The 25503-nt window shown below is 50.2% G+C and overlaps 1 protein-coding gene across 2 annotated transcripts; it reads right to left on the reverse strand.

Moving 5' to 3' along the window:
- Positions 1-4422: 4422 nt before the first annotated feature.
- On the reverse strand, positions 4423-16179 carry Tal1 (TAL bHLH transcription factor 1, erythroid differentiation factor). Of its 2 annotated transcripts, XM_008832123.3 has the most exons (5): positions 16096-16179; positions 14216-14368; positions 10423-10860; positions 9271-9365; positions 4423-5352 (listed from the first exon to the last, which is right to left on the reverse strand). In XM_008832123.3, exons 3-5 carry the CDS (start codon positions 10857-10859, stop codon positions 4904-4906), a joined length of 981 nt encoding a protein of 326 aa, XP_008830345.1. In that variant the 5' UTR covers position 10860; positions 14216-14368; positions 16096-16179; the 3' UTR covers positions 4423-4903. The 2 variants fall into 2 exon arrangements, with proteins under 2 accessions (XP_008830345.1, XP_029418611.1); XM_029562751.1 differs by lacking the exon at positions 16096-16179 and having other exon boundaries at positions 14216-14427.
- Between the last annotated feature and the right edge of the window lie 9324 nt (positions 16180-25503).

The raw sequence follows: 25503 nt of genomic DNA on the forward strand, positions 1-25503 counted from the left end.
GACTGTGAAAAAGAAGCAAAAAGTGAAAAGAACTGTGAGGTCATAAAACAGAATAATGTCTAGAACAGGAAGAAACAATAGGAGCAACTCAATAGGAGCAATCGAATGAGGGAAGGTATGGAGTGTGGCTCAGTTAATAGAGTGCTTGCCTAGCATGCACGAAGGCTTGGGTTTGATTCCCATCATCAAATAAACTTGGTGTGGCAGTGCACACTTGTAGTCCCAGCACTCCAGAGGCAGAGACAGGAGGATCAGAAGTTTCAGGTCATCCTCAGCTACATAGTAAATTTGAGGCTAGCCTAGGCTACATGAGACCCTGTCTCAAAAGGGAAAAAATGAGGTGGTGAAAAATGAAAAGGAACAGATCAGCAGAAATATTTCAGGCGAGGCTTCAGGGTATCATCGTTTCCCTATGCAGTCAGAGGATTGCTGGCCTCAGGACTAGGCTGCCTACCTGCCACTATGGGATGTAGGGCCTTAGAAAGACTCCTTTTCTGTCTTCCCAGATGACCTTGGAGGGCTAGGCTTCTCTCTTCATAGCCAGACTTCATAGGCTCTCTCTGTCCTCATTACATAGAAAGGCTTGCCTCTCCTGGGGAAAGTTCTGGGATGGAGGCAGTGCAGCCCAGGATGCTCAGGCTGCGGCCTCTACTTCCTGATGCTGCTCTCTCCCAGCTATCAGTTGACTCTGTTGATAAACCCAGTCAACTCAGGCCTATTCTTGATAAGCCCTCAGCTGTACTAAACATACCTAGCAACTTCCTCCACCCCAAACACGCTTCTTCCTCCCTTTCTCCTTTCTTTCTCTACTACCATAGCAATCCCTTCATCCTGCCATTTGGGTCTGTGAACATAAGTCCGTAGCCCGCTACCATTTGTTTCCCCAGCCAATTCATACTATTCACCTGCCCAAGTGCCTCCTTGCCCTGGGCCAGGGAGAGACACATCTGAGGAGCTTCCCTGTAGGATCATGACATTCACAATCCTATGTTCCATAGTGGTAGGTAAGCAGGAATTCTCTGGTCCCACAGAGAAAGTTTGGCACCCCATGACCTTGCCTGAAGTATCTCTGCTGATTTCTTTCCTTTTATTTCTTACCACTGGTTTTTCAGTTTGTTTTTGTTTTGAGACAGTGTCTCTTGTAACCCAGGTTAGCCTCAAATTCACTCTGGGTTAACACTATTCACCTCCCAATTTAAATAATCAGCCTGTTTACTATGTGTCTTGATGTTCACTGACCCCTCCCCCAGAATGTAAGTGCCACAAGGACAGTGATCATTGTTTTGTTCAATGGTGGACCCCCAGCCAATAGAACAATATCCCAGGAGGTGCTCCATAAATGCTTATTAAATGAGAAAAGGCAGCACTGAGTTGGAGGGGCCCACCCTGAGAACCCCCAAGGGATCAAATAGTCCATATGCAGTGACCTCCTCCAGATCCACAGTCCCTGCCTCAAATTCCATTTCTGAGACTCCAGGGAAGCCCTCTCAGGTGGTAAGGAACCTGCTTGCCACAGGCCTTCACTGGAGCCTCCCAAAGTCTTCAATGTTCCTTCTCTCTGAGCTCCCAGTCCTCAAGAGCCAAGCGTAAAGAGGCCCCTCTGTGAGGCCCTGAAGAAAATCCCAGCACTTGGGAGGCAGAGGCAGGCGGATCTTTGTGAGTTCGAGGCCAGCCTGGTCTACATACTGAGTTCCTGGACAGCTGGAGCTACAGGGAGACCCTGTCTCAAAAAGACAAAAAAAAAACAAAAAAGAAGGGACACCCAAAAGGGGGCCTCCTTCCTCCCTACCAGCCTTGCCCTGAGGGTAGGGACTTGATCCCACTTTCTAATGTCCCCCATTATCAGGCTCCAGGGTACAAAGCGCAAACATAAAGTCCATAAAGGCCCCTTTGTAAAACTTTTATTTAGAAATCTTCCCCATATAAGCTTATATATGTACACACACCATCATCACCACATTTTTTTTTTTTTTTTTTTTTTTTTTTAAAAAAAAAAAAAAAAAAAAAAAAAAAGAGGACGAGGCCTCTGGGCTCTACAAACGTCAAGGTACCCAGAGAAGTTACTCCTCTTCTGCAGAAAAATGCAGAGACCAACACAGTTCATCACATACAGTACGACACTGACGGAAAGTGCTGGGCCTGCCCACAGACACAGCGCACAATGTACATAGGCTGGGGCAAGCCTTCGGCAGAGGGTCATGTACCATTGGGATCCCAAGTACGGCTAGACCCAACAAAAGGCTGAAATAGCTGTCGGCTGACTACAGTTGCTGTGCCCTTTGTTTTGTTTTGTTTTGTTTCGTTTTCTGGAAAGGGATAAAGGTTGTACCATCTTGTCATTTGCCGCCACAAAAACAAAACAGGAATTCTTCAAATGTGTGATTCTTTCGGCCATTACAGTCATCTTTGTTCTCCTCAAAATGTTTTCTTACCTTTACATTTTTCTCCTTTTGTACAGATACTATTCTTGGAATGTTGCCATTTTTTTCAAGGGCAAGGAGGAGGCAAAGAAGGAGAGGGTGATGGGCATGGAAGGTGAAAACAGAATGTGAGGTCTTGTTCTTACAGAGACCTAAAACCTGACCCTTCCCTGTCCAGACCCTTCCAGAACTGCTGACAGTATATAGAAACTGCCTGTGTTCCCACTCTCAGGAGCCTGTCCCTTGCCATGGAATGAGGCAGAAATTAAGATTAGAGATAGCGCAGGCAAACATAACCTGAATTCATGACCTAAATTACCCAAATGCCAACTGTCCAAAGCCTCAGTTCTGGCTGAAACCTCACTGTAGGGCTGGCACTGAGGGCCACAGAGCTTCGTTTGTGTCTGTGATGGGGATGGAACCTAGGACTAGCTTCATATGTACTATGTAAGTACTCTACCACTGAGCTATGACTGCAGTGCACAACAGAGGTCTTTATGGACTTGAACTTCACTTTCTCGATTGAAATCAGCCCATACCACCTAGGGTATTTATACTCATGACACTGCAAAGCTGAGAAAGGGAACACAATTTAAGCTCCCAAGAGATGTGTGATCCCTCATAAAATCTACCCACCCATTCACACATCGACATTTTTTTCATTCCCAAGTCATCAGTCCACTGGGGAAGCAAAAACGGCCTTAGAGCCCAGGGTAGTTGTTCAATTTTCACACAAATCAGAGTCCTTGGACCCAAGCAGCCAACCCTAATGTTCATGGAAATGTGTATGCTAAAGGGGTGTGAAATGAGATGGAGAACAGCAAAGCTTCAGTGGCTAACCATAGTGTCACCATGCCTTGGGGACCTTAATACTTATAGGAAGAGAAAAGAAGATCATCCCCTGTCTGCATAAGTCTGTAATCAGGCCCCATAATGGTGGGAACAAGCCACTGGGATGAAAGTTGGTGAATGATGGGCTCTTAGATGACAGGATGGGGCCTGTGGATGTTTTCCCACTGGCTCAAAGGCAGAGCCTGGAAAGAGAGATCTGGGTGACATAGATACAATGACAGATACATAGGACATCTGTACAGTTTGTTCCATGTGCTTAGCATTCACTGCAGGCAGGCTTAACCTTAAGAAAACCTGGTCCCACTGCCTGGATTAACACAGGAGAAAAACAAGAGGTCAGTTGTCCACACTACGAAAGGATTCTCCACTTTACAAAAGGACTTGTAGTAGTTATTTCTTTAAAAGATGAAGGAGAAGGATTTGATTTACAAAAATTTCATGTACAACTTTTAGAGAGGGCACTTGTGTTGTAACCAACCTACCATGCACAACCCTGGGGCGGGCAGCTGCACAACGGAGATGTACTTAAGGTTGTGCTGAGCAAATATGCATGCCCAGGTCTCAGCCACAGCCTGACTTCTGCTTGGACTCCCTTACCCTACCAGGAGGCTGCATTCTGGATTGTATCAAGGCCTACAGTTTCCACCAATAACTGAAGTCAAGCAAAATCCCAAATAAAGTATTTATAGGACAGTTTGTACTCCATTTGGAAACCCAGACCATCAACCAACAGATACCTGGCAGCAGGAAGCTCCCTCTAAGCCTCTAGGAGAAAGCCCATGGGTGGTATATGCCCAGCACTAACATGCATCAGCACACTGCCATTTGTTCCCCTGCATGAACAGTGATGTCAGAAGTTAAAGCCCAAAGCCCCAAACACTCTTGCTCAATTTCATTCTAAGGTCATTTTCCCTTTCTGTGCTTATACTCAAAGCCCCACAGAATATACTCAAGGCTGTTTACTGGGTCCCCAGAGCCACAAGATAGGAAAGTAAGTCTCTGTGGGGAGAAAGTAGAGTTCTGATTGCCCAGAGCAAGAAAGGCTGCTGGGTTTTCTGGCCAGCTAGTTGAAAGCAAACTGTCTGTCCACTGTTCATCTTCTCAAACCAGGCCCTGAAGAAGGCGCCTTGAGGCTTGACTCTCCGCACAGCTGGGTAAAGATGGGGCTCAAGAAATGGGCAGCTCTTGGGTACCTATATAATTGAATAGAAGCTGCCACAAAAGCCACCCCAGCCAGCTCAGGAAGGGTTTAAAGGCAAGGCAGAGGCTGCTGGCTACCTTAGGTGACTGCTGACAGCCCCAGGTCTTGTCCAAACAAGGCTCACAAATTCTAGGCCAATAACACTGACACTTGAGCCTCTTAATTGGGAAGTCTTGGGGGTTCAGGGAAGGGAGGAGACCGTGCCATCTTCAGAAAAAGTACCTACCACTTCACGCCATTTTCCTGATCTATTTCCAGACAGGAAGCAAAAAAGACAGCCCAGGATCAGTTAGGACTTCCCAAAGTTCAGACTATAAGGGAAGTTCATCAAGTTCATTGCCCAGCTTCTCATCCCACCTGCCCTGCAGCCCAGCAGCCCAGGGGCCTCAGGGCCTCTACCTGCTGCTGGTCCTGGGCAGCTGCAGACGCATCACCGGGGACCAGCCCCATCAGTGGCAGGCAGCAGGGCAGGGTGGAGGCTACGGGCCGTGTGCTTGGGTGCTGGCTCCTCCGTGTAACTGTCCGGGCTGGCTGCCCCATCCAGAGAGCTGCCACAGCTGGAGTTAGGGGAAAGCACGTCCTGCAGAAGGTCTTCAGGGGGCATGCCACCCCCTGTCCCACCCCCACCAGCTCCCACCACAGGGTCTTTGCCAGGCTTGGCCCGCTGGGTGCCTTCTTCCTCCTGGTCATTGAGCAACTTGGCGAGGAAATTGATGTACTTCATGGCTAGGCGGAGTATCTCATTCTTGCTGAGCTTCTTGTCTGGAGGGTGAGTGGGGATCAGCTTGCGGAGCTCAGCAAATGCTCCATTCACGTTCTGCTGCCGCCATCTTTCCCGGGTGTTGGTGAAGATACGCCGCACAACTTTGGTGTGAGGACCTAGGAGTAGAAGGACATGGGTTAGAAGCACAGGTGGAGACCGTCAAAGGACTCCTCCACTGAGATGCTCAGGAGCTAAAGGCAAGGCAGACTCATCTTCAGGTCCAGTTCATACATCATCTCTGAGCTCTTCCTGTATCCCTTCATCTCTATCTAACCAACCCCACAACCCTACCCCCTTCCTGTCCCTCACTTTCCATGAATGCCATCTGTGTCTTTCTATGCTGGGCCTTTTCACTGAGATGTGGGGTATTTGAGGACAAGGACCATATTCATTCAGTCACTTGTGCCCAAGAGGCCTTAGAATGTTAGAGGAGACAACTGAGGCCAGACTGTCTGTGCTTAATTCCTGGCCAGCACTCCCTTGAGAAGTGCTTCTGGGCAGGGCACTGAGACATCTGTGTCTCAGCTTCTTCATCTGCAAAATGAGAATAGTACTAGTAAGTCAGGTCACAGGTTGCTACATGGCTGATACATCACAGGTAAAGTGCCTACATTAACTACCTCTACTTGAACATTCACTGAGCTCTTACTATCTGTTCACCAATTATTCACTAACAACCAACACTGTGCTAGGTATTAAATAATAGTGAAGAAGACAACAGTCTCTGCTCCCATAGAGGGTTTATTTAGAGCTTTTTTTTTTTAATTGAGACGAACTCACTATGTAGACTGGGCTAGCCTCAAACTCAGAGAAATCCACCTGCCTCTGTTTCCCACATGTTGGGATTAAAGCTATGTGCCATCATACCTGGCCCCATTTTAATGGAAATGAGAAGTGATGAGAGGTGATGAGCAAGTAGCAAACAAATTAAAAACAAACAATAGGGCTGGAGAGATGGCTCAGCAGTTAAGAACAGTGGTTGTTCTTGCAGAAGACCCGGGTTCAAATCCCAGCACCCACATAACAGCTAACAACTGTCCGTAACTTCTGTCCCGGGGATCCAACAGCCTCTTCTGTCTTCCGAGGGCATTGCATGACATGGGTGTACTTACCTACATGCAGGTAATACACGCATACACATAAAATAAAAATAATAAAATATATTTTTAAAAAAAACAAAAAACAATAAACAAAGAGCTAATCAGTAAGTAAGAGCTTAGCTAAGGTGGCAAGTAAAAGGCCTTTCTCAGCAGTGGTGTTTATAAGCAAACAATAAAGGTTAAAGCAAAGCCATCCAGACACAGACAGGGAAGAAGACTGTCCAGACAGAAGTTAGGGCATGTGCAAAGGCACTGAGGTAGAAAAATGGCTGATGCTAGCCTGGCTGGAGTAGTCTGCATGACAGCAGAGTAGGCAGGGTCCAGATCTCATAGGGCCCTACAGACAGGGATGGAAATTCAACTCTAGGGGGTGACAGAAGTACAAAGTAGAGGCTTAGTACTTGTTTCCTAAGTGACCAGTGATGGAGGCAGGTGGGAGAATGGAGGGAAGAACAGAGAGCAGAAGGGAAAGGAATGACCCTGTAGGCCCCCATTTTCCGGAAAGGAATGGAGAGACAATCATGCCCAGCCACAGCCTGAGGTTCTGAGAAGGCGCCAAGGATTGCCTCAGTCTCCGCATGCTTACAATGCCCAAAGCTTGACCCAGTAGTCATTATCATGTTGGTACTAAGACTGCCAGGCAGCAGCAGACACCAGTGCATATGTATACAACCCCTACAGTGTGCCAAGTGTTCAAGCCTGACTTGAGAGTTAGAGCCAAGGATGATAAAAGAGGGTTCTACTAGGGGTCCTGAGTCTCTGGGCTGAAGACAATGCTTATTCCATACATGAACCCCCACCCATCCCCCCCCCCCCCCCCCCCCCGACAACAACAACCTTCAGGAAGGCTTTGTATAGAGAAGAGACTGCCAGGCCTGGAGATTCTACTTATCCCCTTCCAGTAACCACTAGGTCTAGAGTCAGACTGGGGAGTGAAGAGAGAAGACAAAGGCTAGGGGCTCACCCAGGTCCACTGTTCAGTTTATGGCTAAAGAAGGAGGCCAAGACGGAGGCAGTCTTGCCTCAGTGTTCAGTCTGGGACTCATCTGTCCAAGTGGACTCCACACATTTGTCTCCTTCTCTCGTTTGTGTGTGCCTAAACCTACACCCCAAGTTTTTCCCCAGGAGATCCCTCAGCCCCTTCCCTGCCTGTAGTTCCCCTGAAGCTTCCTTCAAATCCCACACATCACAGCCTAGAGGTTCTGCCCAAGGCCCAGACCTGGCTAGGAAAGAAAAAACATCACACACCTGCTCTGCTGCCTGCTGCCACGTTTTCCCCCATCATTATGGACTCCTCTTCTGGAACCTGAGCCAAAATAAACTGGATAGGCCTACCTTGGGCTGCCTCAGAGGAAGCAATCTGATGTTCCTAGACCTCTATGGCCAAACAGAGGGATCTGTCAGGTGTGACACAGCAGGACTGGTCCTAGTACCATGGTAATACTGATGAGCTGGTAGGAGCTCCTAGTTGGACGTGGGGGCATTATGACTGTTGTCACAATGAAAGCCAGATGGACTCTGGTCAGGAGAGTAGAGGAAGAACCCAAAATTTATTCCAATGCTTAAGATCAGTGCTACAAGGAGGGTCCAGGACTCAGCCGTGCGGCTTTGAGCAGGTTGCTAACCCTCTGAGACTCCATTTCCTCATCTTTGAAACAGAAACTATATTAACATCATGGGTTTGTGTTGAGAAATTAAAACAAAATTAAGCATACAAAGTCTGATGCACATAGTAGGTGTCCAGCAAATGACAACGATTGATGTTCCCCATCCTCCTTCCCACCTTTGGGGTGACTGCCTGAGAGCGATTAGAAATGTGCTGCTGCTAGGAGTATGGCTGCCAATAATCCAACACAGAATCCCTGTTGAGGAGGTCCCAGTGCCGGATGGAGAGGACTTCACCCTTCCCTGACAGCTTTCTGACAGGTAGGAAATGGGAGGAGAGTCAGGAGCACCCACAGGACCTCAGAACCTACCTGGAGCTGGAGAACCCTATGCTCCAGAAGCACCTGTCACCTTTTCCTCTTGGCCCTATATGTCTGTGTTCTAGGCTGTTGCAGGTTCTGTGGTCCCTTCTGTTGTCAGACTCTAGGTCTCTGCTCTCCAGAGCCCTCTCTAGAAGCTTGAGCTCTATACCCACACCCACACCCTCTCATAGATTCTCAGCCTCTATCCCAGCTTTCCTCAAGCCTCAATGCCCTTCCTATAGGAACCTCAAGCAGGCAGCAGCAATGAGAGCTCCCATGCTGGGCAAAGTACCTTAGCTGAGGGAGAGCAGGCTTGGGAAAAAGCCTGCTCCACAAGCCTGCTCTCTGGTCCTGGTACCATCAGTCAACCCTGCAGGGCCACCAAATTTCCTCTCATCCAGGCCAAAGAATATTCAGAGTTCACAGCAGTGCTGAGACACTCCCATCCCCAGGTATACTGCCACCAGGATTCTGGAATTGCCACTGCAGATTCCAGAATGTGGAACAGGAGTTAGAGGGATCCCACAATATCCTGGGAAGAAATCTTAAAGGCACAGTTCCAGTCAGGAGTAGATTCCTGATTCCAAAATGTATTTGAGATACAGTACATCTGAGGGTCAGGAGCTGGAGTTGGGAACATGAGGGCTTCTGCCTGCCCCAATCTTTGCCAGAGAATAGGGATGGAGCCTAGACTAGGGGCTAAAGCTGACTCTACAGGTTTGACCTAAGTATCAGGACCCCCTTCATCTAAGTATCCCATGCCCTCTCATCCCAAGATTATGAGTATACCCCCCAGGTCTTATCCACAACTTTACCTACTTCCAACTCAGCTCTGGGGTAAAGAGCTTTGGCAGTTGGGGGTTCCAAGGTGGCCCACCCATCTCTGTGAGACACCTGCATAGTCCCCATGCTCCCTATTCCAGAGGGTTCTAACCAGGGTGAGGGATGGGTGCAATGACAGACTCACCATCAGTAATCTCCATCTCGTAAGGGGAAGGCCTCCTCTTCACCCGGTTGTTGTTGGTGAACATTGGGAAGGCATCAGGCTCCCCAAAAAATCCACTGTAGAAAGAACAGGTCGATCACAAGGGAGTAGAGGACAGAAAGAGGTCTTTTAGGGACCTTCCCTGCATGTCTTGAGTTCTCTCCCCACAAGGCAACCCTGCTCCTTGCACATTTGAATTGCAGATAGGAAAATATACACACAGAACGGGGTGAACATATGGAGCAAGCAAAAATGAATGTGCATGGGTACATGTACACGCAGACCACAGACACACACGTTCTCCCCCTGACACAAGCACACAGTGTTGGCAGACCCCCATCCCTCAAAACCAGGCGTCTACACAGGGAGATGCAGCTGATGGCATGCAACTCCAGTACCACAAAGGGTTTCACAGCGTCTCCTGACAGCAACCTCACCCAACCATCACCCCCACCCCACCTCTCCTGGATGGAGCACAGATGGAAGCCCTGGCTCCCCACCTCTGGACTGCGCTCCCCTGCTGTTCTACCTTGTAGAATTCTTTCTTGCCGCTTCCCCCACCCTGTCTTCCTGCCTCATCTTCCCTCTCCACCTTAACCTTGCCTGGAGGAGTTGCCGCAGCCGCTCAGCAGGGAAGTCGATGCCCTCACAGCTACAATACCGGGTGCCCCAACAATGTAACCAGGGACCGAAGGGCAAGGAGCGGGTTGCAGTGGTCCTCACTGCACCCCAGCAGCGGAGATTCAGAAGGGCTGCGTTCAGCCACCGCCTGCGGATCCTTCTTGCCTGTCCACCCACCAATGCAGCTTCCAGAAGAACTTCACACCCTCTACAACAAACTGAACCTCCGCTCCAGGGGAGCACATTCAGCTCTTGCCTGGAACCCGCACTCAAGGAATCCCTCCTACCCGCTAGCCCTCCGGCACCCGGTGCAGCTTCCCACACCCAGCCGCCTGCACCCGCAAAGGCTTAGGCGGGCATCCCTGGGTTTCGACTCATCCTGGCGCGCCCTAGTCCCGCCGGCCCTTCGGCCACACAGGCTGTCTTGTCTCACCGAGGTCCCCTCTCCCCCTGGCGCCCGCGGGCTCGGGTCACCAGCCCCTCCCGCTCCCGGGGTGCTGCAGGGCCGCTCACCTGCCGAGCGAGGCCAGCGGCTGGCTGAGGCTGTAGAGCAGCGCGCGTCCGGGGCCGGCCGGGACCGCCAGCGCGGGCGGGCTCAGCTGCACCATGCGGCCGTCGCCGGGCAGCTCTGCCGGGGCTGGGGCGGGCGCCGGAGCGGGTCCTGGAGGTCTGCACAGCTCGGTGGTGGGCACCCGATGGCGCGCTTCGGTCGCTGCCGCGTCGCGGCTCTTTAAGTCCCTGGCGGCGCCGCCCCCGCCGGCGGGACCAGCCCCCGGGCCGCACGCGCCCAGCTCGATGACCGCAGGCTCCGCGGGGACCGCGCGGCTCGTCTCCTTGGCGACGCCGTTGAGCAGGACCAGGTGCGGGGGGGCCATGCGGGCCTCGGCCGCGTCCTGTCCCTCCAGCTGTGGGTCACTGCATGCCGCCTCGCTCGGTGGCCTCTCGGTCATCCTGCGAAGGGGTGAGGGGCAGAGAGAGGAACTCACGCACTGAGGCCCGAGGAGCCGGCGAACTTAGCGCCACGTGGATGCACACCCCCACCCTCAGGGCCTGAAGGAACCTAGGGCCTTGGGGGAGGGAGGGGAAGGGGTCTCTGGATTGGGAGGAAGGGTCAGGGCAGGCCTGGGAGACATTGAGGGAGCAGGAACAGAGCTGGAGAAAGATGGCACAGACATTGGAAGAAAAGAAATACAGCCAGCGAAACAAAACCGAAGGGAATAAAAGGAGGAAGGAAACCTACAGAGAAGAAAAAGAAAGATCACCCCGTCCCCCCTTCTCCCCTTCTCAGGCCGCAAGGGAAGGGGAGGGAACATACCGGCGCGACCATATTCTCTCCCCCGCTTTTGTTTTGGCGGGGAATCTGTCAGGCAAGAGCCAGGTGCTTTGGGAATCTCTCTCCTAATCCACTGCCACACAGATGCACCCCATATGGATACCCACAAACCCAAAATAGGGCACAGAGGCTGCAGAAATCAGGATCTGTTCAACCAGAGCTGACAAAAATAATCCAGAGCTAGACCCCCCCCCCCAATATTCTCTGGCCAAGTCAGAGGTTGCCTGCACTAAGCAAATCCCCTGGGTATCTGCAGGCAGCTACTCTACCCTGAGAAGGGCCCTACCACCCTGCACCTTCCACCCCATTCTCTGCCCAGTTGGACTTAGAAATGAGATCAGGTCTAGAAAGGAAGGCTGGTTGTGATGCCAGGAACCCAGATATTCTAAAAGTACTCCTAAAGACCAGCAGGGTCTGTGCTCCCCTCCAAAAGGCACATACATACACACACACACACACACACACACACACACACACACACACACCCTTGGTGTTCTCTGTGAAATGGTCTCACTGTTCACTGGCTTCTCATATATATTCTGGAGCCCAGAAACTTCCTGATAAACACAGCTACCCCACTTCCCATTGGTATGAGGACTTCTTCCATCACCTAGCTTCTCCTCATGGAGCCAGGCCCCAGCAAGAGGCCAGACACAAAATCAATGAGACCCAGGATGCAGAGTTTGATGGTACTTGTGAGTTGTTTCAATTTAAAAAATAAAAATATAATGAACTCAGGAGGTGTGGTGGTACATACCCATAACCCCAGCACTGGTGGAGGAGGAGGTAGCACAGGCAGGAGAATCTTGAGTTTGAGGTTAGTATAGGCTATAGAAGACCCCATGTGACCTGGTGTGGTGGTGCATACCTTTAATTCCAGTACTCAGGAGGTAGAGGCAGCCAGATCTCTATGAGTTCAAGGTCAGCCTGGTCTACATAGTGAGTTCCAGGCCATGCAGAGCTACATAGTGAGACCCTGTCCTCTCCCAAAAGACCCTATCTCAATGTACACATTCATGTATGTGTATACATATATATACATATATACACCACACATATAACATAACCAGGTTGATAGGTTTTATAAATTGTTGTTCAAAATAGTATTTCTGCTTTCAGAATTATATAGTTGAGCTATTTTTATTTTTCTCTTACATTTATCTGTTTATGTGTGAGGGGGTGCATGTCATAGCACTAGTGTGGAAGTCAGAGCTCTCTTTTTCCACCAAGTAGGTCCTGGGGCTCAAACTCAAGTTGTTTGGCAAATGCCTTTACTTGATGAGCCATCTCACTGGCTCAGAAAACAGATACACAGATGTCCAAGTCAGCTTGAAACAACAGTCTATCTAATCACTGGTGGCAGACACTGAGCTCCCACATGGCCACTACAATGCTCTGGACCAGAGTCATCCTGGGAACCATCCCTTCTAATAAAGAAAGGAAACTGAACGTTCCTCATCTTCCCCCAGATCTTAGCTCCAGAGCCATATACACATGGTGACCAAGAAGATTTAGGCTGCATTTGCTATTCTGGGTTAGCCACCTGCCACTCAGTCTGAAAATGACAAAATTCCCCAAGACAAGTCACACAAAGTTGCAAAGTAGGTGGGTCTGTGATACTTCACTGAAATTGAGTTCACAACCACCAGAAATGAACCAGAAGAACAGGAGCCATCCTGGCTTCCCACCCCACTGGCAAAGCATACCAGAAATAGATCAGCCTCTGGTGAAATAAACAAAACAGAGGTGGTCACCCCCTACCTCACTGCTCTCAGTGGCCAGTGTTTCATCCCCAGCTTCTAACAGTAACAAACATGCATGCACTGCAGCAACTGAGCTCAGCTTCCCTGTGACACATTTATACTCCCTCATTAATTCTGCTGCAATGGTAGAAGCAGGTTCCCTAGGGCCACTGGGAACACATACACCAAACGAGTTGACTGTGGCCCTAAATGCCCTCTCCAGATGCTTATAAATATCCCTATCTTCAAGGCTTCCAGCAGAGCTCTCCATGCCTAGCTCTTGGACCTCAGAAAAACCTAGCCCACTCACTTTTAAGGCTAAGTCACCCCAAAGCAGCAGAGGTTAATGCTGCAGGAAAGCCACCAGAGGACTCATAAGTTGACTTGATTCTGATTAAAATTGCTGAGTCTGAATGGCTTTTATGTATTTGTTTATAAAGGGAGGATGGAGAAAGGGGGAGGTTTAGGGCTAGACCAGCTAGCACTAGACCACAGCGTTTGACCATTACATCTCTGTGTGTGCTGCAGAGACCCAGGTTGCAACCCTCAAGTCCTGATCCTCACCCCCAGTTGCCCCAGAGCCAGAATGTGACAGAAGGGGGAACTCCTTCCTGGGCCAGAACCACATCTTCTCCAGTAGCTCCTAACCCCACAAATCCCTGCATGGAGACTTGTTATTCACTTATATTTAGGTGAAATAGCCTTCACCTTAGACCTGGCCTCCTGTCCCTCCTATTGCTCTCATATTCGAAGGACACCCTGGGGGAGCCCAAAGTCGGCACTGGAACGAGATCCACCAATGAAGAGCACACTGTGCCACCACCACGGGAGTGAAGTGCTCCAGCCTGGCTGCCTAGGCCTCAGGCCCTAGCTGGGATGGCTTCCGCCTTCTTCCGCAGGAGTTCCAGGCACACCCTGTGCCACCCGGATACAGCCACAGCAAAGTTACAGACCTTGAGAAATGGACTCCAGACCCTAACCGGAGCGCCCAAGAGGACTAATCCACCCAGATGGTTTTGCCCGACGCCGGAAAAAGAAAAGGGCCCCGCTGGAGGCCCGACGCAGCTAGCTGCACCGGATCCCGAGTTCCCAACTCTGGTTGGTCCACTCCACCCTCGCCCCCGCCCCAATCTAAGTCTGGGTTCCTCTCAGTTCTGAGCCTTCCCCACCCCACTCCGGAACCCCAAATATCTGTTTCCGCAGACATCAACCTTCCAACCCCTAAACTCACCTGGGGCATATTTAGAGAGACTGGCCCCTTTGGCTAGGACCTCCACTCCTCAGATGGATGGAGAGGGGTCGAGGTTGGAACCGGGATCTGCGCTTTCCCTCCTCTCTCTGAGAGGCGAGCAGTTATTTAGCTTTCGGTGCGGTCCTGGGCGGTCTGCCGCGCCCAAAGCGAGTTTCCAGGAAAGATGGGGGTGGAGAGAAAGAGGGAGGGCGAGAGAGAAATGGGGGGTCAATGGCTGGGAATTACCTCCTGTGCCCCGCCAGCCCAGAAAATCGCAACAGCTTTCCGTCCCCAACTTGCAGGTGATAGAGACCCCCTCCCCCACACATCCCGGTAAAAATGAACCCTACACTTGACCAATCAGGAATAACTACTTAGTCCAACAACAACAGCCCCTCCTGGCAGGCCACCCCGAACATTTTAACATTTTCGAACCCTCTAACGGATCTGTCTGGCTCTGTATGGCCGAGTTTGTTTTCTGGGCATGGACGTGTCTCTGCGGTTTGTTCTGCAACCTGAGCCAGGCTATGGCTGCAGCCACGACGGGAAGGGGTAATTCTCTGTCTGAAGCCAGTGGCTAGGACAAGTTGGAAAAGGCAGAGAGTCTTCAGGCCCTGGTCGCTGGGTCAAAACCTGGGAGCCTCCAGCCACTCTCTTCACGACAATCATCTACCCACCCACCTCCAGTCCAAAGCGAAAGCAGGATTTGCTTCCAAAAGCCTTACTTCTCTGCAGGAATGGTGTGTGTGTGTGTGTGTGTGTGTGTGTGTGTGTGTGTGTTCGCGCGCGCGCGCGCGCGCGCGCTCTATTAGGTCCCTTTTCTTTCTAATGAGGCCGGGTAGGGGTAGAAATAAAGGAGGGGATTGCTATACCTTCCCCTCCACCACCCTTACAAAATGATTTTCAGTTTCTTGGGGTTTTGCTGGCAGAAGGTGAGAGTTTCTAACAACGTCTTGCAGCAATAGTATACAAGGCAGAGAGGAAGGAGGGTGAAAATAAACCTGGCATTCCAAAGTCGTGTAGCCGGATTGTTTGCTTTTATCCGCCCCGCCACCCCCCACCCCCGGTTTTAATTTGTTTTGACTAAATCACCCAGTTTCTGATCGCACATCGAAGTCTTGGATTAACTGCAAAGGCTTCGTTCTTTTTACTGTGGCTTTGGTGGAAATATAGTAATAATTCGTCCCTGGGTTTCGATCCAAGGCGGGAGATTTTCTTTCTCCTCGTCTAGTCCAAATGGAGCAGGCAAGTCGGGAGCCCACCCGTTCCCATTGTACTACTTGGGGTTCATGTTTGCTTTATGGCTGAATTTCGATTCCCGGCATCTCTCCATTTTCTTTCCCAACCCCAGGGCAGCAACTTAGAAAACAGAGCTAGGGAGGGGCTTCGACGAGGCTGCGCTGCTTTGTTCTCCCTCCTATGAAGAAGGGACAGCTGCAACGCTTCTGTTCGATTGTTTTAATTAAAAAGGATGTTAATGGTGATGGTTGCGATGACGAAGATATTAACAATCAAATAAACGGAAAAAAACACAATCCTTTCTTCTGGGTTGGGGCAGCACTGACGCCGTCCTTCCAGCGACAGCGGAGGGCAGTCACCGGTGGCGGCGTCTGACCCGAAGGGGAATGGAGCAGGGGGTGGGAAGATGTTCTCCCCACCAGGTGATCTCGAAAACCCCCACCCCTGGTGCCAGGCCTGGAAAGTGTGCCCATTGTCCTTACCTGGCCTCTCCCCCAACCAACGCGGCCGCACCCGCGAAACTGACCAGAAAAAGGCGAAGCTGGAGTACAGCGCGAATCCAAGCCCGCCGCTGCGGGCTGGAAGGCGCTGGCCTGGGCGAGCGCTGTTCACCTTTGAGCTTGGAAAATCCTCCCACTCACCAGAGAACCCCTCCAACATTAGGCAAGGACGGCCCGGCCTCCGGACTGAGCTGCCGCCGAAAGGGATCTGTCCGCCCATCCAAGCCAACACTGGCTCCCGAATACATCATAATTTGGAATAAAATGTGAAGTCCCGCACCCCGCCCCCATGCGACGCCCCCACCAGCGCCTCGATCTCTCGCTCGCCCTCCCCCCACTCCCGCCCCCAGCGATTTGCAAATGCACCTCTAAAGGACACAGGCACACTGGCACAGGACTCATGGTGGACAGGACCACACATGCTAGAGCACCGGAGGATTGAAGCAAACCAGCACAAGCCAACTCTGGCCCACAAGCTGACCCCGGCAGACCCGCACACTGTCCAATATGACACAACGAAATCAGTCACACGCAGTCGCTCACTGACACACAACCTCACACGGTAGGGATCACACACGCCCGACATAACAACGAAGCCCACAAGGCCACACACCCCAACACACAGAACTGATCTTCCTTGGGAAAGGAAACCGAGTAATCACATACAACGAATAAAACGCAGAAGGGCCTCGAAGGGTCCGAATCCACACATGCAAATACCTCAGGCATCCCACTCGGGCACACCACCCATCGCGGAAAGCCCACCCGGGAAGCAGTCACGGTGGCCCACAGCGCTCACACACACTCACAACCCCACCGCATGCACACAACCACCAAGAAGAAATGAAAACCAACTACCGCCTCGCGCATTTCTGTATATTGCGTAAGGAAAAAAAGGGGAAGGAAGGAAGAGAGTCTCCGAGGCGGGAGGGGCGGCGACGGGAGGGCGGGGGTGTCGTGGAAAATGCCCCCCATCTAAAGAACCCCCTTCTGGGGGCCCGGACAAGGAGAAAGGAAATGGGCGAGGGATGCCAACAGGAGGCGGTTGTTGCTTCTCCCCGAGAAGACGGGGATGCTCACGTTTCTGCGCCCGGGGGTGCGCGCGTGGCCATGTTGGGGCCCCCTCCTCGCCTCGAGCCCGCCCCGCCGCGCGGTCCGCGCCCAGCCTCGAGCTCTAATCCCGCCCGGGCCCCCCGCCTCGTTAGCATGGGCCGTGGCGCGCAGGGGCCATGTGCGCCGCCGAGATAAGGCGCTGCCACGGGTCCGCCAGCCCCCGATAAGCGCCTCGGCCATTATGGGCCAAATGATTCGTTTTAATTTGGTAATTTCACCAGAGGGAGAGAGGAATGGTTGCGGGGCGCTGGGACCGGCCCCGGAATGCACCGCAGAGGGAACTGAATGCTGTCTAGGGCCCGGCACGTTCTAGCCCGGTTTCTCCTACCCCAGATTCTCGGGATTCCCGGCCCCCACAAACAGTCTGGTCCTTGGCCTTCTAGACGTTTCTTCAGCGACTTTTGCCCCAATAGTGTCCTTGCCTCTGAAGATTACCAGGACACCCAAACCTACAACCCTCCCTTCGTCGACCATTCTTTCTCCTATGTTCTAGAAACCAGATTTCTACAGGAGGTTTCTCTTTTTCTCATAAAGCCCCCCAGTTCCTCGCCGACCTGTCACACATCAGCGTTAGCCTCTAACTGCTCTAAAATGAAGTAGCTCAAACCCAAGGGGCTCTATGGGAGTTGGGGGGGGCAGAACGAATGTCAATAGAGATGAAAATGTGCTTTCTGCTAGATTTCCGTCCGGCCGAATGCAGAGCCCCTGAACAACGCACTCTGTGCAATGTCTAACACATACTTTGATCTCGCTACTGATGTATTGTTTTAAGCACACTACAGAATACTGTTTAATCGTCATTAAACAGCGCTTGCCTGACCTGTGCAAGGCCCGAGAACGGTTCCATTCCGAGCCCTGAAAAAAAAATTAAACAAATAAATCCATAAATAAGTCCTAAATTGATGCTTTGGGGTTTTATTTTTATTTATCGCTCTACTTTTGGTTTTTTGAGTCAGGGTCTCGCTGTAGCCACAGGATGGCCTGAAACTTCCTATGTATAACAGGCTGGCCTCAATCTCACAGAGATCCACCTGCTTCTGCCTCCAGTGTGCTGGCATTAAAGGCATATGTTACCAAGCTTGGCCTTGGTTTCATTTTTAAATCAGCAAGGTATTGTATCTCATCATGGCATTTGGGAACAAGGTGTGTTTTTGTGGTTTGCCTCATCTCTCCATCCCCTAAATAGGTGTTGTTTTTTTTGTTGTTGTTGTTTTGGTTTTTTTTTTTTTTTTGGTCTTTTTGAGACAGGGTCTCCCTGTAGCCCCAGCTGTCCTGGAACTCACTATGTAGACCAGGCTGGCCTAACTCATCGAGATCTGCCTGCTTCTGCCTCCTGAACGCTGGGATTAAAGGTGTGCACCACCACGCCTGGCTAAATAGGTGCTTTTATTACCCCCAACTTACATGTGAGAAAACGGAGTCACACAGAGAAAAAGTGACTCTCCCAATGCTAAGTTTCTAGAAAGTGATGTTTGGTTTGAAGCCCAGTTAAAGAAAAGTCAGCAGAGCCTAGGTTGAGATGAGGGAACTGGGCTTAGCTCATTGTTGAAACAAAGATCTATACTGCAGGATAGGAAATTCAGTGTCACCTACATGACTGGTGGTTAGCCCAGGAAGGGTCTCTGAGTTTATACTTTCATGATGGGTCTGAAAGACCACAGGGTCAATTTTAGTCACCTAGCTCTGAGCCTCTGTTTCTTCATCTCTAAAACAGGGAGATAATTTCTAGCTCACAAAGTTATGAATATTAAATAGAATGATCTATAAAAGGTGGTAGGGAAAACCAGCTGTGGAGGAACATGCTGTAATTCTACATTTGGGAAGTGGAGGCAGAAGTATCAGAAATTCAAGGTCATCCCCAACAGTATATGGAGTCCCAGGCCCATTTGGGCTATGAAACCCAGTCTCACAAAATAAAAACCAAGAAAAGCTGTCAGTGAAATGCTCAGCCATAAATGGAATATCTATGTCATCACACACCACACACACACACACACACACACACACACACACACACACACACACCAAGGTACAGGGACTATCTAGGAAGGCAGGAGGCAGAAAGATTATAAGGGCCAGAGGTCAGGGAGAACCAAGTGAAACAGTGTTTTCTGGATGTAACAGGAGGGCTGCACTCATGAATTCACAGCAGCCATGGTTGCACAGGACCTGCATAAGATCAAGCCAGTCAATATTCCAACCTGGAGGGAGGACAGACTCATGAGTCCCCAACCCTAAGTGAGGAGCTACTGACAGATGATGACTGCTAGGAAGGGGGTGGGGGGCACAAAGTTGGGAGGGGTAGAGCAATGGGGTGGATCTGGGAGGAGTTAGGGGAGGAGTGGGGAATGAAGATGATTGAAATACATTGTATGAAATTCTCAAAGAATTAATAAAATTATATTTTTAAAAAATTTAAAGGGAGCCAGGCATGGTGGCACAGGTCTTTAGTCCCAGCATTCGGGAGACAGAGGCAGGCATTCTGTGAGTTCAAGGCCTACCTTGTCTACATAGTGAGTTCTAGGCCAGTTGGGGCTACAGGGAGACCCTGCCTCAAAAAGACTAAAAAAATTTTTTTTTAAGAAATACATATTCATGTGGGCTGGAGAGATGGCTCAGTGGTTAAGAGCACTCACTGCTCTTGCAGAGGACCCAGGTTCAATTCCCAGCACCCACATGGCAGCTTCGGATTCCAGGGGAATCTGAAGCCCTCTTCTGACCTCTGTGGCATAGCATGACATGGGTACACTCATGTACATGCAGGCAATACACCCATACACATAAAATAACAATAAATACATATTCATGATCATAAAAACAAACAAAAGAAAATATTTTTAAAGTGGTGAGGAACTAACCTAGCATCCTATGCACTTTCATGGGAGAGCTGGCTGACTTAGAAGGAAATTAACCGGGCATGGTGGTGCACATCTTTAGTCCCAGCACTCAGGAGGCAGAGGCAGGCAGAGTTCAAGGCCAGCCTGGTCTACATAGTGAGTTCCAGGCCAACTGGGGCTACAGGGAGATCCTGTCTCAAAAAAGGAAAAAAAAAAAAAGGAGAAAGAGAGAAAAGTAAATTAAGAGATAGAGAGATGTGACTTGACCAAACTTAGAGAAATCACCCTCTGTTGTCAGTTTCTGTTCTATAACCTACTCATCAAACCAGGCTGCTTTTCCTTCCAGTTGCTCTGAAAACATCTCCTTTTGGAGTTTGAGAACACAGAACCCCACCCGCCACCCCAGTCTGGTCATAAACTGAGACCCAGTCAAGGACTGATCCCAGAGTGTAGTCCCTGTCTGAGTTCTGCCCCTCCAAGATTTCCGGACTGCTGGCTAAAATGGTGTGTAGCTCAGTACACCTGTCCCCTGCGTTCTCTGTACTGCGATGAAACTCCAGCTGCCATGGAGCAAACATCTAACTTCCATGGAATCCCATGGTGGAAGGGCCACTGGTATCCCTAGAAAAATAGTTCATTTCTCTTCCTCCTCCCATCCCACAAAGCCCCTGCCTTTGCTAGACTGCTTGGTTCAATAGAAAGAGTGAGAGGCATATGACTATGAGTTTGAATTCTAGCTCTGCCTCTCATTCTGTGGGGCCCTTGGACAAATCACTTCATATCTAGCCTCTGCACAGAGGTCCCATTCCCATACTGTTTGGAGAGCCCACCTGGGGATGCTTCCTTGAGAAAGCCAAACCTGGACCAAGGATTGAAGTAGAAAGGGGAGTTCACCGTAAGGAACAAGAAAACACTCCAGTACAGATGGAGCAACTGAAGGAGGTTTTTTGAATCATTGTGTTTGCTTTAAGGACATGGAGTCCTATGTAAGACCAGATTTGCTTTTCTAGAAAACCCTTGGGCTGTTGTACAGGGGAGGGGAGGCACACTAGGAGACCAATTCTGGGACCAATGCATCAAACCAGAGGAGTAGGATTAGTTTGCTTTATGGTACCTGCATGCAGAACAGAGGACTGTGTGTGTGTGTGTGTGTGTGTGTGTGTGTGTGTGTGTGTGTGTGAAAGAGAGTGTGGTACCTGCATGCAGAACAGAGGACTCTGTGTGTGTGTGTGTGTGTGTGTGTGTGTGTGTTGTATGCAGTAAGCATATTAAAACTGAATTGGAAGACTTTAGGTTTGGGGGAGGTAAAGGAGAGGGAGTGATCCAGACAATCTTGGATTTCTGCCTGTCAAGGGACAAGATGGTTATTCCTGAGAAGTGGAGCTGAGATGTCTGGAGGCTGCGGGGTTGGGGAGAGTATGCATTTGGTCTTGAACGCCTGCAGATGCTTTGAGGTAGTGGATGACACTGGATCATTTTCCAGGCTGTGAAATGGCTTTGTTCAGTTCCTCCAAAGGCCATTAAGCAGTGCACAGTCCGATGGAAGGTTCTATGGAAGGTGCCCGGGTGGCGTCTGTGGGCAAATGCTGCCTCACCTCCCCATTCCTCTCACCACCACCCCACCCCCACCCCCGCTTCCACTTCTGCGGAGCTCCCATAGCCTCGCCGGAGACCCCCGCCAGGGACTGGAGGCTGATGACGTCTGCATGCAGCCTCCGCTCTCCCTGTTTCCGACTGTGGAAAAAAACGGAAACAGCACGCTAAGCCTGCCTCCGCCCAAAATAGCATCTGACGCCTGTCGGTCAGCGCTTTGTCCGAGAGCGCCCCTGAGTCAGTGACGCGGCCGGCCAGGAAATGCCAGCCCTCCTCCACCCTCCCCAACCCAAGGCCCAGTCGGGCAGGAAACCCAGAGCACGTCGGTGGGGGTGGCTGGGGGTGGGGAGGTGGGAACACAGAGTGTGAGTCTGGAGTCTGGTCTTGAGGTGACAAGAGCCAGGAGACAGAACACCCCAACTAGGGGTTGGCCTAAGCCATCTCGCCTCAGCTACCCAAGCCTGGGCTCTTCCACACTTCAAAGCCTAGGCTTTGCAATGTTTTCCAGGGTTTCTGTAATACTGTCTCCCGGTGCTTGGACCATCTCTCAGCTTCCACCCCTAGAGGGATTGGGTGTGCCACCACTCTAATGGGCAGCCAGGTTTATCTCCAACAAATTTGTATTGCAGATGCTATGTTCCAGGCACAGTCCTAAACACTTCATAGTATCAATTCCATTAATACTGACAACTCAAAGACTAAGGAGGCCTGGGTCCTCTGTTTGGTTTGCTTGCACAGACACTTTGAGCACCTTCCAGGTCCCCTCCCAGGTCAATCTGGTGTTTTCAACAGCAGAGCTGGACCACTGGGCAAAGGACCTGAGGCCCTGCTCCTGCTTCCCTACTGACCAGATGCAGGAGTCTGAGCAGGATAGACTCTGAATTTCAATTTCCTCGTCTGTAGAAGGAAGGTGATAATTGTCCCTACATGGCACTGGGTTTTATAAGGATTATTGGCTGATGGCAAAAATGTTGGTTTAAGGGATGTCATAAATCCCTCCCTTCACTTCCATGTGACTGTGTTCTCCATTTTTGTCTTTGTCTGGCTCCATTTACATGGAACTCTAGAAAAAACTAAGGAGCTCTATAAAGGCAGAGTTCAGAAGGTCAGCGGCAATAGTAGAGGAGTCATAACTGCAGAGAGACACAAAGGAACATTCCGGGCAAGGAAATATTCTATACCTTGATTGTGGCGATGTGTGTATATTTCTCAAGCCTCAGTCAACTGGACACTAAAATGGGTACATCTCACTGCACATAAATCATGCCTCAGTACAGTTGCCTGCAAATGTTCTTTGTGCCCTGCTTCAATCTTACCTGGTTCAAGAAGCCTTCCCTGACTAACCTGCCCTGCCTGCTTGTCTCCTGCCCTCTCTCTTGTCCTGGAATGCTCCCATAACTTGTCCATCCTAAAGCACAAAGACAGAAGGAAAGATCTGGGGATAAGTGATGGTGTTTGGAAGAGCGATGTGGACATCAGAAAGTAGGGCCACTTCTTCCTCTGACCCTTAGTCTCCCTATCTGTAACAAGTAGCAGTGAGGGAGCCCCAGGATCCATCCCTTTTATCTCTTATCATCTTGTCCACTCTGCCTCTCATCTCTGCCATCTCTATCATAGGCTCAAGTGATCTCTGAATCTGCCCCCTTCCTGTACGTGGCCCTTTCCTTCAGTTTTTAATCTATCCCTCATCTTTGCCTCCTTCCTCCTTCTTAGCCTATGCTCAGGCTCTGAGAACTCTAGTTCTGCAGAGATACCTGTGGAAGCAAGCATCTGAACCCCTCTTCATACACCTCACAGACTAATAGGCATAAGCTGGTTTGTCAGCTGGGCACAGTGGGGGAGAAGAGGAAATGAAAAGTGGATAAAAGGAAGGGGAGAGGTTTTTTAAAAGCACCATTAAGGAGACTCATAGGTATTAGATGGACTAGACTCTGCCAGACAGCTCTGGGTCACCAGGAGAAGCTGTAGTAGAAGACATCTTTTCCACATTGCCCTGAGTCTGGATGCCCAGCTCAGAACTCACACCCCAGGGCACAGCCTCCTGACAGAGTTCAGGGTGAATAACTGTCAGGCCACCCTGGGCTAGAGCTTCTCCTCTGCTACTCCTCTATGCCACAGTTTCATCTTTATAACTGGAATAAAATCACTATTCACAGGGTTACTGGATGTCCAAGGCATAGAAGTAGTCAGTGTTTACTATGAGTTTATCTCCATCCCAGGCCCTTGATGTAGGTATGCAAAGCACTTTGGGAGTCCAGAAGACTATGTGTGTGTGTGCACATGTGTCTGTATTCTGACAAGAAAGAATTAGACAGGACTTTTGGACAGCTGGTGCCATTTGCTTTGGACTACAACAGGAGCCAGGTAGGAAAGATCACTAGCAAGTGGAAAGGTCTATAGGTGAGGAGTGGAGAGCAATTTGGGGACTCTGAGAAACTCACGAGATTGTGGTTCAAGTGTATGAAGAGACTTCGTGAGAATGGTAGGCTTTGGCGAAGCAGACATATCCTGCTTTGGCGGTTCATTCATTTTATCCCACTTACTAAGGACCTAGTTTGTACCAGACAAATATCCCCAGTGCTTTGATATCAGAAATGAAAGCCCCTCTTTCCCTTGGTATCAGGGTGTGTACTATGTCAAGAAATCCCAGCTTGGAGCTGGGGATATAATTCTGTTGGTAGAGTATTTAGCATATACAAAGGTGGGTTTATCCCTAGTACCACATTAACTGAGAATGTGGAGCACAACTATAATCCTGGGGGGGCTGTGTGTGAAGGTAAGAGGATCAAAAGTTTAGGGACAAGGAACTACTAATGAGTTCATGGCCAGTCTGGGATACAGATGCATTCTAAAAGAAAAAAGAAATTTCAGCTCTTTCTCAATGCTGACACTACAAGTGGTAGAGTAGAACAAGCTCTGACCTTTGGGAACTCAGTATCAGTATCTACACAGTGGACACAGCCCCTGCTTGTTGATTCATTTTAAGCACTTTCGGAGCGATAGTGTGGACTGCTGGGGATAGGAAAGGATGGAGCTCATCTGAGCTGCCCTCAGGGAACAGCCATTTATGCCTGCTGCAGGCTTAGGAGAACTTGGGTGGGTACTTTGCTTCTACCACGCTATCCCATGACCTTGTTTCCCTAGGCCCTTGAGGGAATAAACCCTACTGGATAGGAAGGTGAAAGCTAGCAAAGTCTCTGGGGCAAAGGAAGGAGGATTCCCCACAGAGCAGAAATTTCTGTGTCTCTTAACGATCCCTAATGTGTTGCTAAGCTAACATGGCCTTTCTGTGTATCCTAGAAAGACCCTCCAAAGACAGGACCATGTCTGTGGTTTGTCTTCACCCAGCATTACACACATTCAGTACTGAAGGACTCAGGGGAAGAATGATGGAGCTGCAGAGAGAAATGGAGAGGAAAAACCCCAGCAGTGAAACCTGGCCTTCACTTAGAGGAAATGGAACAGGCTGGGGGGTCTGCTCTGAAAACCAGCCACAGAGAAGAGTGGAAGGGCACCCTGCCTGGCCTAGGATGACAGAAAAATGATTTGCCTGATCGTGATCACACCTACTGTGAGGGCGCCCTCTTGTGGGGCACCCCAAAAATGCAGGTGTCAGGGCAGGAGAGTAGATGCTGGCTCTTCCCTCTCTGGTGGCGGGAGGGCAAGCTGTGCAGCCCCTTCAGGCAGGCTGGGGATCTAAAAAACGACTGTTCAGTAGTGACTCGGCTGTAGAACTCCACAGGCAAGACTTGACGCCACCTTATCAAGGCAGAGCCCTTTGCCCTGAAGGAGGAAAAGGAGTTCAGATCATGATCTCACTTATTTCACTCATGTAGCCTTGGCTACATCACTCTATCCAAAGCTCCACTGGTCACTTAGGGCTATCCTGACTTGATGCTCAGGTTGCAGGCTTGTGGTATACAGCCAGGTGCCTGAGGCTTAGATCCTGGCTCCCTCATATTAGATGTGTGAGCTGGGGAAATTCATGTTTATATATATATATATA

This window comes from Nannospalax galili, unplaced genomic scaffold (genome assembly GCF_000622305.1).
Source record: "Nannospalax galili isolate Female #2095 unplaced genomic scaffold, S.galili_v1.0 scaffold750, whole genome shotgun sequence".
NCBI lineage: Eukaryota > Metazoa > Chordata > Mammalia > Rodentia > Spalacidae > Nannospalax > Nannospalax galili.

Coding starts and splice junctions, on each gene's coding strand:
- Tal1 (XM_008832123.3), bottom strand. CDS start 10,859: ATGACCGAGAGGCCACCGAGCGAGGCGGCATGCAGTGACCCACAGCTG. Junction 9,366..10,422: donor CCGCTGGCCTCGCTCGGCAG/GTGAGCGGCCCT, acceptor TTCTTTCTACAG/TGGATTTTTTGGGGAGCCTG. Junction 5,353..9,270: donor CGAGATGGAGATTACTGATG/GTGAGTCTGTCA, acceptor TTCTACTCCTAG/GTCCTCACACCAAAGTTGTG.